The sequence below is a fragment of the Gadus macrocephalus genome, chromosome 21 (assembly GCF_031168955.1).
Source record: "Gadus macrocephalus chromosome 21, ASM3116895v1".
NCBI classification, from domain to species: domain Eukaryota; kingdom Metazoa; phylum Chordata; class Actinopteri; order Gadiformes; family Gadidae; genus Gadus; species Gadus macrocephalus.
In genome coordinates this window covers 9919876-9934034 of record NC_082402.1, presented here as the reverse complement: position 1 = coordinate 9934034, position 14159 = coordinate 9919876, and the positions used below count along the sequence as shown (strand labels likewise).

At 45.7% G+C, this 14159-nt stretch overlaps 3 protein-coding genes across 3 annotated transcripts in view; 2 read left to right on the top strand and 1 right to left on the bottom strand.

Annotated features, from left to right (window-relative positions):
- The window catches only part of igf2r (insulin-like growth factor 2 receptor), a 47500-nt gene extending 45062 nt beyond the window's left edge, over positions 1 to 2438 (top strand). Inside the window, 1 exon segment of the mRNA XM_060041063.1 lies at positions 16 to 2438. The gene's annotated coding sequence lies outside the window, so the exon portion shown is untranslated.
- A 125-nt stretch (positions 2439 to 2563) lies between these two features.
- On the top strand, positions 2564 to 11730 carry slc22a2 (solute carrier family 22 member 2). The gene is made up of 11 exons (XM_060041064.1): positions 2564 to 4337; positions 4743 to 4846; positions 5392 to 5546; positions 6326 to 6494; positions 7065 to 7179; positions 7661 to 7761; positions 7928 to 8142; positions 8586 to 8694; positions 9088 to 9200; positions 10245 to 10344; positions 10464 to 11730. The coding sequence occupies exons 1-11, from the start codon at positions 3936 to 3938 to the stop codon at positions 10555 to 10557; spliced, it is 1677 nt and encodes a 558-aa protein (XP_059897047.1). The 5' UTR covers positions 2564 to 3935; the 3' UTR covers positions 10558 to 11730.
- Positions 11731 to 12019: 289 nt separating this feature from the next.
- The window catches only part of plg (plasminogen), a 14112-nt gene continuing 11972 nt past the window's right edge, over positions 12020 to 14159 (bottom strand). The window contains exons 14-16 of the mRNA XM_060042426.1: positions 14109 to 14159; positions 12683 to 12828; positions 12020 to 12279 (exon numbers count right to left, since the gene is read on the bottom strand). The exon at positions 14109 to 14159 is cut by the window's right edge and continues 56 nt beyond it. Coding sequence (XP_059898409.1) covers positions 12118 to 12279; positions 12683 to 12828; positions 14109 to 14159 — 359 coding nt within the window. The 3' untranslated portion in view covers positions 12020 to 12117. The remainder of the gene's footprint in view (positions 12280 to 12682; positions 12829 to 14108) is intronic.

Below are 14159 nucleotides of genomic sequence, written 5' to 3'. Positions count from 1 at the left end.
TGTGTGTGTACTGAGTATTATTCATATCCTATCCCCCACTGAGCTTACTTTAAGTAATGCCAAATGCATGTCAATTCCCGTGAAGTCAGAACGGTCCGGAAATGTGTTATGAGAGTGCCACGAATGTATCAGGACGTGCTCTCGCTTTCAGTTCGACGTCTTTCATTTTTTCGGCCATTTTGAGGAATCCATTTTGCAGAGCGCATCGATCTCCTTCTTTGCGATTGGAGCCCCGAATTTAACATGCTGTTTGGGGTATTGATTAATTGAATGTAAGCATTTAGCGAACGTCTCTGAACGGTACAGATTGTACACCCTTTTTGCCTCTTTTGTGTGTGTGTGTTTGTGTGTGTGTGTGTGTGTGCGTGTGTGTGTGAGAGAGTCAGAGAGAGAGAGTGTGTGTGTGTCAGCCTACACAGTATAAACAATCAGCCAAGAGTGTTTATGTCAATGAAACAAATGTGGTATGGTCTGTTTTGCGTGGGTGTGTTGAAGTTGTCATCATTCAAGGCACGAGCGGGACAGAGAGGATGATTCAGCAATTGAGGTATTCAGGGACAAAAGTGCAGGTGAAACACCTTCATACAACCTTATCGATGAAGATGCCTTGAACATTTTCACAGTCCTGTCGTGCACCACCTACTGACCACCTGTAATAAACCATTTAACTGACACACAACGCTACCACATGGTTGTTTAAATTCAAGCTCATATATGAACCGGCCAACCGTCTCTCCCGTCCCATATGAAGAACATATGGTGAAGCTTTCAGGGTATTTTTAGATCTTTGTATGTGAGGTTTGCGTAAAAATAAAAAGTAAACGATACCGTCTTCTTTATTAAGAGAAGGCTTCTTTACAAGCTCACCGTTGTGAATCTGGTGTAGAGAGGGGTCAGGGTACATTGAACAAAAGGTCCAGTGGAGGGCTTTGTTTGTTGCCATGATTTGAGGCGTTGGGGTAGCTTGGAAGATATCACTTTTGCCATGGTGTTGCTTAATTTATCATCTGATCCTACATGTATTTATTATTTAAGAATGGGGCCGACACCAGGTCAACTGCAGCATCCTTAAGATGGGCCGATGACGTAAGGGGGTAGTGTTGAGTCGCGTGTGCGTGTATGTGTCTGTGAGAATAGGTGAAGCCTTGTTCACATATTAAGTTCTGTGTGTGTGACCAGAATCTTCTTACAGGTTCACCAACTAGTTCAATTCGAATAATCATTATACTCCAGCAAATGATTTCCATGTTCAAGTATGCAGCACGCAACAAGTATACAAAACTTTTTTTTTTTTGGTCAAATCAATACAGAAGATGTCGATTCTTGTGCTTTTTGAAGTATGGATATTTCATCTAATGACTCAAGCCTTGCCTTTGTCTCAAAATCCTACAATAAAAAAAAAAGCATGATTTGGGAAACTGTTGATCCTTTCATCTTATCCAAGATCAAGTCAAGACAGTCCAAGATCAGGTTCTTATAATACTGCTCTTAAATCGAGGGTAGGCGGCAAGTTTTGAAGGTATCAAATTGTAAAAATCCCTGCCCTCCCTTATGGTCTGCTTCCAAAGCCACTCCCACAAGACCCCCGAATAGCTCGCTAGCTTCAGTAATGGGTCCGGTTAACCTTGTGGAAGACTACGGTCATGCACAGTCATGCACAGCCAGGGTACGGGCTGGGGGCCTGCTGGTACTGGGTAGGTACTGTATGTTGGTGGACTGACAGTTAGGCAAATCTTTTAATTCGGGCCAAATTAATTTATTGGAAGGGCCTGTCACTGGACTGTGACAGCCACAGATACCAGATTTTTTCTTTATTTTTATCAGATGAATACATTTATTGTTTGCGGTCGGGCTGTAAAGACACTTTCAACTAATTTGAAAAATAATGCTTTTAAAATATATTGCCTACTCTAGGTTAAAGAATAGTTTTGGATCACAACAACATGAGATGCTTACGCAACCAACAGCTGTGGCGTAATGTCTATGATGTAACGAAATGTCCAAAGCACACATAACTAAAGGGGAACTAAGGTTGGGTAAATCAAAACCTTGGATAAATACACACTCAGAGTATGTAGACGGTAACCAAAACGCTGTCCAGCAATAACGATTCTTTCATTTCATTTTTGTCCCCAAAAAAATTCATAAAGGTCTAGCTTACATTTCTTAACCATTTCATCTTGAATGAGAGCATTTGGCCCGTGGTTCCTAAAAGGTTTTGATAAAATATCAACAATGGGGGTCGCGGGGGGGTGGTTGTCCCACCATAGGTGAGCATGGTACAGCATGGCCTCGTCTGTCGAGGCCACACTCCTTGAGCTGCCGTCCGTTATGTCTTCTGTGTTTGACTGAGATTTGCCTGTTCTGTTTTTGTCTTTTTTCGTATTTAAGAGAATGTATAAAGTTGCATTATTTGAATAAATAATATCCGCTGTTTATGTCGTGGGTATTCTTTCACACTTTGAACCGATTGTCCGTGTATCGCCCGTCATCTTTTCATCATAGTTCATCTCAAAGCTGCCCAGGCTTATATAATACGCCCCCTGAGCTGACCCCATCCCAGAATCTATATATATATATAAATGCATATATAAAGCTGCCAGGTTAATTTGCAGACTTTAATCCCGGACTGCCCTTGACCTGTTACTTATTGACAGTGATGCGCTCGATAGCCATGTTTCTGACGGGTGCCAATCCGACTGGTACAAAGGTGTCCGCCGTGACGTCCGTGCAGCTCGGGGCCAAACGTGTTTTCACACTTCATCGCTCAACCCTGCACTATGGGGAGCCATTATCCGGCCCATTTGAAGGAAAGGTCAACTAACGTCTGACTAATGTGAATGTCTATGGGGACTGAGGGTCATTCACACATTTACACCATTTGCAGATCCAGAGATGATTCCCGGTTAACTTAGCGTGAGGTAAATTGGAGCCTAAAAAGTTGTTAACCTCTGGCTCACATCATCCTGAGAGGAAGAGATGGGGAGGCACGATGACGTCCACAAGGGAGAAAGGAGCCCCCTGTGGTCTACTCTCTCGCTGCTTGCACTAACTTAAAGGTTAAAGTTAACTAGTTAACTGGCTCTACAGTTAGAGTCAAACACTGCCTGCTTCATGAATGTATTCCACAATCAATCAATGGTTGTCAATTGTTTGAATGCATGCTTATTGTCTATAGATAGTCATTGTGCTCGTGTATGTCATATATTTCTTTGATTATACAGGGCTCATCTCATAGGCACATGTGGTTTATTATGTCTGTTTTTTAATCCGTTTAATTCATGAGGTGACAAGTTAATTTCAATCACAGTATTTTGCTGCCCTACATTTGATCATACTGTAATGTTTCAGATGTAACCACTTAACACTGTGATATACTGAGAACTCAGGGAAGGGTGACAAGTGCATGTTTAGTTAATGGGGAACTGGGATGGGGGAAACCGAGGTGACAAAGTTCTGGGCCAAAGTTCTGGAGTGTTGTGATTGGTCAGTGCATGTTGGGGGTAGCCACACTGCGTGGGAATATAACCTGAAGCCTGAGGCCAGATCAGAAGTTCTTTGCAAACTAGCTCTGGTTTTGTTATTACTTTTGTGCAAGTGACAGTAACGTCTTTATCTTTCAAGCCTTGTCCTTCCCGACCTCTCGTATTTAAAGTGTTGAAGTCTGGGTGATCGTCCACCACGCGGTCAAGCAAAGAGGTCAGCCCTGGGCCCGACCTTTGCCCCGTCTGGCCCCGTTTTAAAGAGCCCTAGCGAAGGGTTGGCATCCACGCTGGAGGACTTGGCATTTGCACACTCGAGTTGAGACACTGGCGAGGCAGCCAAGACTCTTACAGTGTCAACAGATTACTTTCAGAGGACACAGCATACCAAGTGGGTCCTCCAGCACACCGGAGAACGCCATTCAGGGAACCGTAGGCTGTTAGCCACCAGCAATGACAACGTTCGACGACATCTTGGAGGAGGCGGGGAAGTTCGGCCGATGCCAGAAGCGCATCTTCGGCCTGCTGTGCATGGTTTCCATGCCCTGGGCCGGGGTCTATGTGGGCATCGTTTTCCAGGGCTTCACCCCGGAGCACTGGTGCCGTGACCCGGACGTGGCGGCCCTGAGCAAGAGCTGCGGCTGGAGCCCGTTGGAGACGCGGCGGCTGGCCGTGCCACTGGAGAACCGCTCGGGGGAGACGGTGCGCAGCACGTGCCAGCGCTACGACGTGGACTGGAACGCCACGGGGCTGGCCTGCGATCGGACGGAGGTGGACCTGAGCAAGGCCCCCCTGGCGGCGTGTAAGCACGGATGGGAGTACGACTATGAGGGCCGGCAGTCCTTTGTGACAGAGGTATGGGATTTTAGATTTTTTTTAATGAATTAAACCCAAGTATATAGATATTCGGGGAGATTTTTCAATCCACAGCAATGTTTTGAATTTTCATCGCATATTTTTCATTTGGAGTCAAATGTTTTTCATATACAGCCAACGTGTTTAACTTCAATGTCAAAGTTATTTTTGTTTAAAGTGGAATCTTGCATCACGAAGAGTTTGAACATTTTGACTTTAAAACCATGACTAGAAGTCACAAATAGCGCTTATCCTTGGAACTTAAAGGTTCTTAATGCTACCCAAGCTATTTTATTTTTCTTTAATAAGTAAGGTTAAAAAGTTAAACGCATTGGATTGTGTGCATTAATGTTTTGTGTTTTGTTTTGTGATTGTCATGAATTGTGTTTTCATGTGTGTTCCCAGTTTGACCTGGTGTGCGCCGACAGCTGGCTGGTGGACATGTACCAGGCCACCCTCAATGTGGGCTTCCTGGTGGGCAGCATCGCCACTGGCTACCTGGCCGATAGGTGGGGACATGATTGGTTAATGAGTGGATGATGAAGACCGCCTCCGTAGCTCATCGGGAGAAATGTGTTTGTGAACGTGCAGCGTAAAAAAAAAAGCCAAATGAAATGGTTTGGGATTAATTAGGGCTCTGTAGCATAGGAAAGCTCTATCAACACTGTCGACAGGCAAGACAATTTCCCTGAACCAATCAGGTAAGAGATGCCCTGATAGGTCAGAAATTACCCAGGAGCCTATTTTAAATCCAAATGGTACAAAGGCCAGGGCAGTCAACTTCGAAATAGAAATGCTCACAGAGCATCTCTCTTACAAATTTCTTACAAAGGTCATTCAAATAAAGGCTCTTAAATCGTACTTTAAATCATACACCTTTAAGCATGCAGATCAGATTGTATACTTTACTAAGTTATTCTTCGTTATATTCGTCCATGCTCACATTTACAGCTTTGCTGCTAATAAGATGGAGTCCAGAAACCATGGATCTTGCACGGTGAATTGTACATATATAACTCTGAGGTATAACTCTGAGCATCCCCCTCATGTCTAGGTTCGGCAGGAAGATCAGTTTTCTGATGTCCAACGTGTTGAACGGCATCATGGGCATCCTGGTTGCCGTGGCGCCCAACTACGTGTCTCTGCTGGTGTTCAGAGCGCTCTACGGCTTCGGCATCAAAGGAGGATGGGTGGTGGGATATGTGCTCAGTAAGCTCATTAGATTTTCTTCAAAATGGAGGCCCTTCTCTATTAAGAAACCCTATTCATGGAGACTCAGTGTTGACTCTGCATGACTTTGTCATTGTTCATTGAGGAAAGGAGACTGATTTGTCTTGTCGAGTGGTAGTTTGAGTTTCTAGGTGTGTTTTTGTCATCTGTTGAGCAGATGTTCTCAAGAATGTAAACATATACGTCTTCTTAATTTCTTTCTTCTGGTTATTTTTATTCTTTTTCTTGTTTTTCTTCAACCTTTTCTCATCATTACTAATATTGTTGCTCCTTCTCCTCCTCCTCCTCCTCCCTCTCATCCTGCTCCTCCTCCTCCCTCTCCTCCTCTTCCTCCCTCTCCTCCTCCTCCTGCTCCTCCTCCCCCCTCTCCTCCTCCTCCTCCTCCTCCCTCTCCTCCTCCTCCTCTCCTCCTCCTCCTCCCTCTCCTCCTCCTCCCTCTCCTCCCTCTCCTCCTCCTCCTCCTCCCTCTCCCTCTCCCTCTCCTCCTCCTCCTCCCCCCTCCTCCTCCTCCTCCTCCTCCTCCCTCTCCTCCACCCTCTCCTCCTCCTCCTGCTCCCTCTCCTCCTCCTCCTCCCCCCTCCTCCTCCTCCCCCCTCCTCCTCCTCCCTCTCCTCCTCCTCCCCCCTCCTCCCTCTCCTCCTCCTCCTCCTCCCTCTCCTCCTCCTCCCCCCTCCTCCCTCTCCTCCTCCTCCTCCCCCCTCCTCCTCCTCCCTCTCCTCCTCCTCCCCCCTCTCCTCCTCCACCTTCTGTGTGTGCAGTCACAGAGCTGGTGGGTGTGGAGTACAGGAGGACCGTGGGGGTGCTCTACCAGATGTTCTTCAGCGTGGGCATCATGCTGCTCCCCCTGCTGGCCTACTACATCACAGACTGGCGCTGGCTGCAGGTGGTCATCACCGTGCCCTACATCCTCTTCCTCTCCTACTACTGGTGAGGGAGCTCATATTCTTCATCGTCTTCATCATCATCATCATCATCATCATCAGCTTAATACTAATCATAGATAATGACGCTCATATTCATCTCATCACAATCATAATAATCAAAATCACATCCACAATCCTGATCATTATCATCATCATAATCATCATCATCATCATCATCGTCATGGTCATCAGCACCATCATTGTCATAAATAATGATACTTATTAAAATCATCATACTCATAATAGTCATCATCATAATCATGACATACATATTACGTTTTAACTAGCAAAGATACAACCAATATCCGGTCACATTGAGATTCATGAATTATACTCTTTACGGACACTTCTCGGCATGTACCCTGTCCACAGCCCACCTAAAATATGGTATTTTGGAACTCACCCATAGCCCTTGTGTTTTAAAACACCAATTCATGGTTACTTCCGGAACATATGTAGCAATAACCATGATTTACAATATTGGTGAATCACCAAACCAACCTAGGGGGTTGGCAATCACTGCTTTAATGCTCCCAGCGACCTGATGGTAAAAGGTGAACTCTCCCTCCTCCAGGTTCATCCCAGAGTCTCCCAGGTGGCTCCTCTCTCAGAACAACTCTGCCAAAGCGGTGGAGATCACCGAGGCCATTGCCAAGGAGAATGGGAAGACTCTCTCCAAGAAGATAGAGGTAGGCCTGCTGCACTCTTAAGCCTCCTTCTCAAATTCAACTGAGAGCTACTCTCAAACCTTGAGAGCAACTCTCTAACTCTGAGAGCGACTCACAAAGCTGCGTTGAAGAGCGAGTCTGTAGCACTAGCTCCAACCAGACCCTTTCTGGTGGAACGACCACTGCTGGGGGATGGAAAACAGGTCGCACATTGCGCCACTTGTAATATGAATACATGGCAGGAAAGACGGCACGATAACCAGTCTGTAACAATCCTAATAATTCAAATGTAAGGAGAAGGGAGATCAACAATAAGTTGTTTTCAGTCTGAGAGCTTGGAAACGGGGGGCGATTTTCAAATTTGTTTTCAGGAAGGGAAGAAATATGCATATTAACATGCAGTACTAACCATTCCGTTTCCTGTCATTTCTATAAAGATGTTGAACATGAGCTCTTTTAAAATAAGGGCCATTCCTCATAGTCTTGGCTTGATTTTGAACAGACCCTAAGAGACGATAACGCTGAAACGTTGAATCCCTCCTTCATGGACCTGGTCAGGACCCCCAGGATGCGGAAACACACCCTGATCCTCAGCTTCAACTGGTGAGCTCTCAGGGGATCCACGTTTACGTTGTGTTCCTCACTGTTTTACTTTGTGCCGAGGAGTCGGGACTCACGCCCGCTCCCATCGCCTGCTCCCATCCGTCCGAGTACACGGACAGAGCGCTTGTCGACAGCCAATCACCGACCGTTCTCTCCCCACATAAAGGTTCACCAGTGCCGTGGTGTACCAAGGCCTGATCATGAGACTGGGCATACTGGGAGGAAACGTCTACATCGACTTCCTCATCTCGGGCCTCGTGGAGTTCCCCGCCGCGTTCCTCATCCTCTTCACCATCGAGCGCATCGGGCGCCGCCTTCCCTTCGCCACCGCCAACATCGTGGCGGGGGCCGCATGCTTCATCACCGCCATGTTACCCGACAGTAGGTCAACAGCATGTTGGGGAGCGCTGGATACTGTGGGGGGGATGGAAGGGGTTATGTAGGCTCCAGTGTCCTTTGAAAAGGTCACTATTACGACACATGTCTCAGTTCGTTTCAGTGCGTGGTCAAGTGAGGACATGTTCACTGTTTATTGGCTTCAGTTACTCTTCAGGATATAATTGCGATTATAATAATTATTTTTTTTATGTATTTATTTATTATGCTTACTTTGGCATATGGAACGATTGCTGATGTAAATTGATATAAACACTAGTACAAATATTGCATAAATGTGAGAGATCTTTCAACACTGGCTGCAGCGTCCTGCAGCCAGTGTTGGCAGATTGGATGGGAAATCTGTCCCAATCTGGCAACACTGACCCCAACCCCCGTTGCCACTTAATGTATTAATCTCTCTCTCCCTCCTCTCCCCTACACCCCAGGTCTGTTCTGGCTGAAGACGACGGTGGCCTGCATCGGCCGCCTGGGCATCACCATGTCCTTTGAGATGGTGGTGTTTGTGAACACAGAGCTCTACCCCACCTTCGTCAGGTAGGGCAGCCTGCATGATGGTACACATCTTAAACACCTTGCATGTGTCCGTTAGAGCTTCTTGCTTAAAGAACGCCTTGCACCAATCTTTAGGTCATACAGACATTTTCCCCCAGTCTGCATACTGGGGGGTTCTGAGAGGTGGTTCTTTATGGATCAGTCTGCTGGGGTCCCCACTACCAATATCAGACACGAATTGAGGGTTTCAATCATGTGATCTCCAAGTTCCATGAGAGATGTTCAAGCCTTGATACTTCTTGACCGAGAAAAATAAACATGCAACCCGTTGTTTTTATTATCCACCAAAATGGCGGCTTGGAATGTGTGTGACATTTGAAAACTGCCCCTCCTGTATCACAGAGTTTGCATGTGTGTGTATGGGTGTATGTGCAGGAACTTTGGCGTGTCCGTGTGCTCTACACTGTGCGACGTGGGTGGGATCGTGGCCCCCTTCCTGCTCTACAGGCTGGCGGTGATCTGGCTGGAGCTGCCCCTCATCATCTTTGGTGGGTGGTCCGCCTCAAACAAAGCTTGGATCTTTCAGATTCTGAGAATTCAGGGGTTCAGGAGCCTATGCATTTTTAGGCCCAATCCCATTTCTACCCCTTCCCCCTTCCCCTTCCCCTTCCCCCTTCCCCTTCCCCCTTCCCCTTCCCCCTTCTCCTTCCCCCTTCCCCTTACCTCTTCAAAACAAGGGGGAGGGGGACGGGGAAGGGGTAAGGGGTAGAAATGTGATTGGGCCTTAGAGCAATACTTGGCTCTTTAAGGGACGGCATTTGGCTGACCAACAAGGCAACTAATAGATTGTAATCGCAAAAATGTAATGAAATTGTGAGCAACATATTATAGGCTACGTCTTTCTAGGATAGAGGGCTAAGCTATGCATTTCATGAAATCCTAGAAAAAGGAATTTGGAAAAGCATAATTTTTTTCCAGCCTCAATGTCATGTCTAATTCGCAATTTCCCTTTGAAGGTTAAGTGATAATTCTTATTTAGTTTTTATTGTAAATCATTTCAAGGCATTACATTTTGTATGGCTGCTACAGCCTCTTCCCACTTAGGTGTGTGTGTGTGTGTGTGTGTGTGTGTGTGTGTGTGTGTGTGTGTGTGTGTGTGTGTGTGTGTGTGTGTGTGTGTGTGTGTGTGTGTGTGTGTGTGTGTGTGTGTGTGTGTGTGCGGGCGAGCGTTTGTGTGTGCGTGTGTGTGTTGTAGTGTGTGTGTGCGAAATCTCTTTTTTTGCACCAAAGCATTTCTTATCATGGACACACTGCCACACGGTCTTCCGTGAGTGAGTTTCACTGACCATCGTGGCAGCAGTAAGCCTGTATACACAACGTCTCTCTTCATAGCGCCCATACACAACAGGGTATGTGCCCGAATCACCCTGGTGCCCATTTAGAAAGGCATGATAATAATTTGCCTTTCAAGATGTCGTACCGTTCCGCTGTCTCGATGTGCAGAAAATGCATGGCCCAGTGTTAAATTGATCACCGTGAAACTCCCCGCTGCACCAGCTGATAGTGTCGCCTCTCTGGCCGCTTCTCCGCAGGATCCCTGGCGTTCGTCGCCGGCGGCCTGGTGCTGCTGCTCCCCGAGACCAGGGGCATCCCGCTGCCCGACACCATCGACGACATCGAGTTCCCCGAAAGGTGAGACCCTAACCATGACTCTTCAAGTAACGTTTGAGTTGAACTTGTCACAGCAGTAAAAGGCAGGATTTATGCACTGTATTACCGGAGTAAACCCCCTTTTTACCTTCCAACCATAGAGCCCAGGAGAAAATTGAGCTGAAGAAGCAGCAACTCGACAACCTGTTGGCAACCATCCCCTCCACAGATGTCAAAGACCCCGTCGCTGTTTGATGTCCGTTATTGTCAGGGTCAGGGTTTAGGTCGCCGACGTATTTATTGATGTAGCAGGGGACTGAGAGCTCTGTGTATTTATGTAAAAAACTTTCATTACGCATGTTTTATTACTGTTATTAACTGTTTGTGTCACTCTCAGTCCAGGGGCTCTGGCTGTGTTCGATTTGGCCCTCTTGTTCTCTCATGCCCTTCATAAGGATAACTATATATCAGGCTACCCTATTTAGGGTATAATTATGCAGGGAATTCGGACACAGATGATGCGCCAGAGAGCCATCGAGGTGCCGTGTGTTGGTGGCAGAAACAAGCTGACACGTGCTAGAAGTCACCCTGGGACAGCTCATTAGTAAAATGACTGAATGGGCTGACCCATCTCTTCTTGATGAATCTGTCGACAAGGAAGACCGCTATACATCATGGGATGTATAGTGAGGAAAAAAGTGTGCATCTGTGGTACAATTTTTTACGTTGCATTATGGGTTTTAAGTAGTGAACCCGAGTTGTGCACAACAAACACCACAAAACAGTAGGGCTGAACGAATAATCGAATTCAAATCGAAATCGCGATGTAATAGAACGCGGTATGCAAATCGCAAAGGCTGCGATTAAAAAGAAAAAAGAAAAAAAAAGTGATTTGCTACCGTAACTGACTGGAAATCAGTACAATTCATTTATTTTTATTTTTATTTTACAATTCAATAGTTAAATAAAGAAGTTTATAATATAAATTAATCTCAACACATCGGCCTGGCCTAAAGGAAAGAGCAAATTTTATGTTGACTGCTTCCAATGTTGTGTTGGTCGTTCTAAAGAATGATGATTTATTTCATTTTTAGTGAATAATACACAACATAAGGAACTCAATAAATTATAAAAATCGCACATTAAATCGCAATCGCAATAGCCCGATATAGGGCACCGGTGGACCAAGCCTCTTTTCATGTGTGATTCCCTGATGGAGGAACAACCTAGCTCCATGCAGTCCTCAGAAATGCTCCTTATTTCTTAAAGAAATCTTCAGAAGCCCCTCCTCTTCAGGAATCATCTCATAAACGGATGTGTGACCCTGGTTGTTAAGAGCTGTTAGGTTTTAGCTCCTGTTTTTTTTTTTTAAATGTACTATCTTTTATGTCTCTGAGATGCCATGATAATAAAAAAGTTCAAAATGAACTAACCATGTCGTTCTGATGCTACTTTTGGGGTTTTGGTTTCCACGCCAACATAATCGATATATATATATACACTTCTATACATATATATATATACACACATATATATTTATATATAGTGCAGATAAAGCCACAGCTGACGATAATATAGGTAGGCCTACTACCAAAATAGAGAGCGATATCCATTAGGAAATGGACCATTATTTTCTGGTTGATTCCCAGCCACACATAACATTTTATCTGAATAAGGGAACTGTGTATGTGATGACGTTACAACAGATGAACAAGGCTTTTACGTGTCTAACACATTATTTATTGACTCGGGATATATAAAAATGTGTTTGCGTGCGTGGGTAGATTTTGGGTAGGCGGTTGCCAGCAGAGCTCCCTAATTGGTTGCAATGGTTTCCTTGATCCAATCAACAAAGTGCGAGACGCGGGCGTACACTCCGGGCCTCATGGCGTTGGCACAGCCCAGACCCCAGGACGTCACGCCCTGGATCACAAACTTGTTCTGGGTGTAGCACACCAGAGGACCGCCGCTGTCACCCTACAGGGGGAACACGTACAAGCAGACACAGCCAGAAATCATAGAATAATAGTAAGTGTTTGTTTATTTGGGAATGTTGTCTATCATTGTATTGCATTGGTTTAACACTACCAATATATCTCTCTATGTCCCTGTTAGCTTTATAACTACCACTATATCTCTACGTACCGTTTAGCTATATAATTACCAGTATATCTTTTCTTGTTAGCTATGTAACTACCACTATATCTGTGTTAGCTTTTAGCTTCTTTTTTTTTTTGTTAGCTTTTCATCTCTATATGCCTGGTAGCTATATAACTACCAGTATCTATCTCTAGGTGACTGTTAGCTATTCATCTTTATATACCAGTATATCTCTTTGTGCCAGTGAGCAATGTTACAACCGCCGCATCTCTGTATTTACCTGGCAGCTGTCAGTTCCTCCCTCGATGTTCCCGGCACACATCTCGTGGTCCTTCACCCGGCCGTTCAGGTAGGACGGCCTGTTGCAGATCTTGTTCTCAATCACCGGGAATCCCGTCTCCTTCAGAATGCCTTCTCCGCCCGTCCCTGGAGTCACAGTTCTGAGGTCAGTTCAGTTTATTTTGCCATTTGTCCATGCACAGGTGCACAGGGGCATTGTAATTATTGTGTGGTTCACTCAGTCAATGATACTTAAAATAAAAATAGCACCTAATATTAGACACATATTAAAACCCACTAAAAACGACTTATATTGTGGCAACCTTGCGCCGGCGGAAACTCGCCGACCCTCTGAACAGCGCCCTCTCTACGGACAAGTAGTCCAAGGGAGATGCATCCCCTTCACCACGACTGTAAGCGCCCACCAATTAAGCAGTCGCAGACAATCATGGGGAGTGAGATCACCTGGGGGAAGGCGGCGGCAGAGGGGTATTAAAGGCAGAGCACACAGCGGTCAAAGAGAGGAGACGCGTAGGCGAGACAGTCACGCGACCCGGACGAGACCGACGGACTACATCGTCCTTGCGTTTGGAACGCTTTCCCGTAGGAATAACCGAAGGTCGCCAGGAGCGACATTCACGCCGGACACCAAGACGGACCTGGCCGGAGAACCCACACCTCTCTTCCCCATAGTGGACGTAGCCTTAGTTATTTTATGATTTTCCTTATTCTCCTGAGCGGTCCAGAAATAAAACCCTTGTTTCGACACCTGGCTTGAGCAATCTTTATTGGGAATCCCAGCCGCCGACGACCGGGGTGGCCACAGTATTAAAAACATATTAAAACCACATATTAAAAGTCCACCGACTAAAAAGGTCCACATACATACTAATAAAATAAATATGTAGTGCATAAATGTGCAATAAAAGACAATGTGCGAGAAGATGAGGTAGGTGTGTGTACTTTTGTGTGCGTGTGTGTGCGTATGCATGTGTGAGTCTTCATGGGTGAGAGTCTGAGATGGGGTATAGTTTGTCAGTCCAGCTTGAATGTCCTCTATTATGCGTGCATCCATCCATAATGGTACTCTCCTACTCCATTAACCAAAGTCATCCTCTTCCTCATTCATCAACATCATCATCCTTATCTTCGAAGAAAAGCCATGTTTTTCAAGTAACGGCCCCACCAAGAAATTGGACTTCATTTGTTTTTGGAATCGTGGTCATGTTTTCTTTGTACACTGCACACATGTACACACACTGCACACATATATACACACAAACACAAACACACACGCACACTCGTCTGTGCGCGCACACACACACACACACACACACACACACACACACACACACACACACACACACACACACACACACACACACACACACACACACACAGCAACAGTATTACGTGAACACACATACCTTGAGTTTCTCCCCAGCCAGTAACATGGCATTGGGATCTGCTGGGAACCA

Bases quoted from the DNA above. Each gene is read 5' to 3' on its own strand.
- slc22a2 (XM_060041064.1), top strand. From the start codon at position 3,936: ATGACAACGTTCGACGACATCTTGGAGGAGGCGGGGAAGTTCGGCCGA. The intron at 4,847-5,391 runs GTGGGGACATGA...CCTCATGTCTAG, and splicing joins ACTGGCTACCTGGCCGATAG to GTTCGGCAGGAAGATCAGTT. The intron at 8,695-9,087 runs GTAGGGCAGCCT...GTGTATGTGCAG, and splicing joins CTCTACCCCACCTTCGTCAG to GAACTTTGGCGTGTCCGTGT.